Below are 3,520 nucleotides of genomic sequence, written 5' to 3'. Positions count from 1 at the left end.
TCGTTCGAATTTCCAATAATTATTTTTTCATTTTTCTTTCTTTTTTTTTTTTTTCTCGATGACACTTCTCTCATCCATGTCGCGCTTCTCGATGACATTCTCGGCCTTTTGTTTGAAAATTTTATAGTATTATCGTGACGTTTAGAGAGCAGATTACAAATTCGATTGAAATTAGATTAATCGTGGATCGTGGTTAATGAGAGTCTCTGAGATATTTTATTTCTGCATATACGTTGGATGGTAATTTTTCAGAAGGCGATTAAGGAAGAAGTTCGTAGTTTGTGGAATTGAATAATAATATCTAAAAATTCACGTAAAATATATCTTCAATAGTGGTACGTACAATCCTCGAAAGATTATTCAAACTTTAAAGTTTCCAAACGTTCTTCTCGTTGCGAAATATTAAAGCGAGAAACACACTTCATGGCTCATAATTCCAATCTATTAACTCATAACACATTTTTATTTCAATATAATATTCTCAATCCAAGGGATAATAATAATGACAAACAATGCCAAATATATTTTAGTTACTATGAAAAGAATTAAAATATAATTATAATAAATATTATTCCTTTTAAATAATTACTTAAGCGTAATTATTCGAAATTTTTAAGAGGTTAATGGCCAACTCTCGATCTTTTAATTAAACTTGATTGAATAAATATTATTCAACGCGTCACGCGTCATCTTTACGCGGTGGCAAAGGAAAAAGATTCGCGCATCGATCAAGTAGGATATGATGGAGATTCGAGGGGGTGAAATCAAATGATAACAGAGAGGTGTCGTTGTCGGATGCAACGCGAGAAAGGCGAGGAAAATGCTTACTCGTCGTTTGTTTGCAGGTTTGTTCGGCACTTAGCCGGCACTCTCGCAGCCGCCCCAAATCCCCGCAAATTGAAATATCTCCGAGAGAGTCTTACAGGCCTGGTTAACAACAAACCCCGGGGACGGATCTCACTTCACTCGTTTGTAATCCCGAGACGGGGGCGAGGCCTCTCGTTGCCTCCTTCACGCGAGTCCGGCACGTTCCTCTCGTTCCTCCTCCCAAAGATGTTTCAGAATTTCAACCTCTTTGACGAATAATTTTTTCTCTCTTTCTCTCTCTCTCTTTCTTTCTTTTCCTCGCTAAAAGTAAGTTTGCGAAATTTATGATTCAATAAATTCGATCGAATTTTGTTCTTTTCGAAAGAAAGAAGAAATAAAATTTACGAAGAAAGATATTATTCGTTAGAAATAATTATATTGAGAAGACAAAGGGTGGTAGGGTGCAGTATATTTAGTTATTGTAACACGTAATTAACATATATCTAAGATATGATACACTTTAATTTCGTTACCAATGGATTGAATAAAGCTTCGTTCCTGAATTGAAAGAAAATTTGAAAACAAGGCGAATTTAAATTCAATCGTACACGAGACAATTACATCGTGTTAAACCAATTAACCGATCCAAACTAACCGATAACAGTCTCCTGCGCAACGCAACGTTTTATCTTCGATACTAGAAATATCCGTTTCCACGTGAATAGTAAAATAGACGACATTACAGGCCGTGGTGGGTGGATTAAGATTATACTGAATAAATTGAAACACGGTGATAAAGCGGTCGAACGTTTCTTCGATGACGGAACTCGGTCGGTATCGGTGCGACCGATATTATGTCGAGTTGCTGCCTCTGTAAATAGATACGGCCGTCTTAGTTAGAAGATAGTTAGCGGCATCATCAGACGCACTGATAGCGGTGCTCTTTGAAAAAAGTGGTAATCGATCACACGGCTGTCAGTACGAGTAAGGGAAGCTGGCGATTTGCCGCTGCGGAGTCAGGGGTGAAATACCCTCACCTGTCACTGCCACGATCGAATGACGAACGCATACGCGTTATTCTCGTGTGATTACCGATCGAGCGATATAATCGATCGGTATGATCGTTACTCGCTTCAAAGCTCGCGTGCTTCGAGAAGAGGTACTTTTTTTTTTTTTAATTTTAATTTGTAATTGAAGAGATTCAAAAAATCGTGCATCCATTTTACAATTGCAATGGATTATTGAAATATTCCGTTCTCAAGAAGAAGGAATAAAAAAAAAAATGGTTAATACAATAAAAGTCGTTAAAACATTTTTCATCCTAGTATCGCGCGATTATTTTAAAATTAAAGAATAAATTCGAAGCAAATCTTCACAATTGTGAACCATTTGAATTATTCATTTTTCACGCGATCATTTTCCTCGTTACTCGAAATTTCCCCGTTTCCACGAAATATATAAGATCGAATTTATATAAATCGTAAAGAATCGTAGTGAATTCTCTTAGAATAAGTGTCATCATTTTCTAGGGAATGTGATATCTTAACACGTTTCAGATGTTGCGACACCGACAGAGGTGAAACACGAATTGGGAGCCGGTGGAGGGGTTGTCTCCCCTGACGGTGTGGTTGGGGTAAATAACGCGGACGATAAGGATGGAAAGAAGAACAAACGCCAGAGGCGGCAGAGGACGCATTTCACGTCCCAACAACTTCAAGAGCTCGAAGCTTTGTTCATGAGGAATCGGTATCCAGATATGTCGACCAGGGAAGAAATAGGTCTGTTCACCAAACTTCCAGAACCTCGTGTCAGGGTGAGTGATAATATTAATTAATCCCATATATAACTCTCTTCGATATCTTATAAACGATTTTCATAATAATTCATTAACTTTATTTATATTTATTGTGATTTCATAATTAAGTAAGGATGACGAGAAAATTTGTTGAAACGACGTTTTATTTGAGAAAATAAATTTTTATTTTTTTATATTTTATGTATAATTGATGAGATTTGTAAATTCGTAGATGTAAATAACTTAGATGAGTGACGTTTTGGCTGAACGAACGAATTTTCATTTTAACTTTTCGACTAGATACTCTAGAATATTTGGAAAAATAAATTTTATCTATCGCATTGAAGAATTAATCTTAATCGTTTCGAAACGCGGTATAGTTTTATAATGAACGATTATTATTCCATTTATTGAGTAAAAATTAAATAAAAATTTAAAATTACGAAATTTTTTACGAAAAAATCCGATTTCAAGAAACTTTGGACAATTTAAACTTTCGACAATTTTATATATTAACAAGTCAATTTCGTATCGTGACTAATTATTTCCAATGCATCGTATCGTACAGATAATCGGCAATTTTTTGTAAATTTTTTTGTTATTTTCAAAAAGTAAAGCATCGTTATCAGCGTTTCTTTTTTTTTCGCTCGTTATCGACAGACGTCTAATTTTTGGATAAACAATCTCGAGGTGGCAAAAATTAATCGATCTCGATGCATTGTTTTTCCTGTGTTGTGAAAGTATTCTTGGACGTGTGAAGATCTATGCCAGAGCTCGAAACACGAATCAACGGTGACTTGGAATCGAGTTGATCAAAGTAGCAGTAGAAAGTTACAATGGAAGCATTGATGCGTTCAAGTATCGATTACAAAGGCAACAATTCATGCTTTTTCTGCTCGATACCTCGAGGTCTCACGT

The 3,520-nt window shown here is 35.6% G+C and overlaps 1 protein-coding gene across 1 annotated transcript in view; it reads left to right on the top strand.

Annotated features, from left to right (window-relative positions):
* LOC102679495 (pituitary homeobox homolog Ptx1) overlaps positions 1-3,520 on the top strand; it is a gene marked incomplete at its 5' end in the record, with an annotated part of 36,704 nt that overhangs the window by 15,064 nt on the left and 18,120 nt on the right. The window contains one exon of the mRNA XM_031509942.1: positions 2,364-2,620. Within this exon, the coding sequence (XP_031365802.1) occupies positions 2,364-2,620 (257 nt within the window). The remainder of the gene's footprint in view (positions 1-2,363; positions 2,621-3,520) is intronic.

The sequence above is a fragment of the Apis dorsata genome, unplaced genomic scaffold (genome assembly GCF_000469605.1).
Source record: "Apis dorsata unplaced genomic scaffold, Apis dorsata 1.3 scaffold_194, whole genome shotgun sequence".
Classification (NCBI taxonomy): Eukaryota; Metazoa; Arthropoda; class Insecta; order Hymenoptera; family Apidae; genus Apis; species Apis dorsata.
Note: the sequence above shows the minus strand (reverse complement) of the source record. Positions and strands in the feature narration are given on the sequence as shown.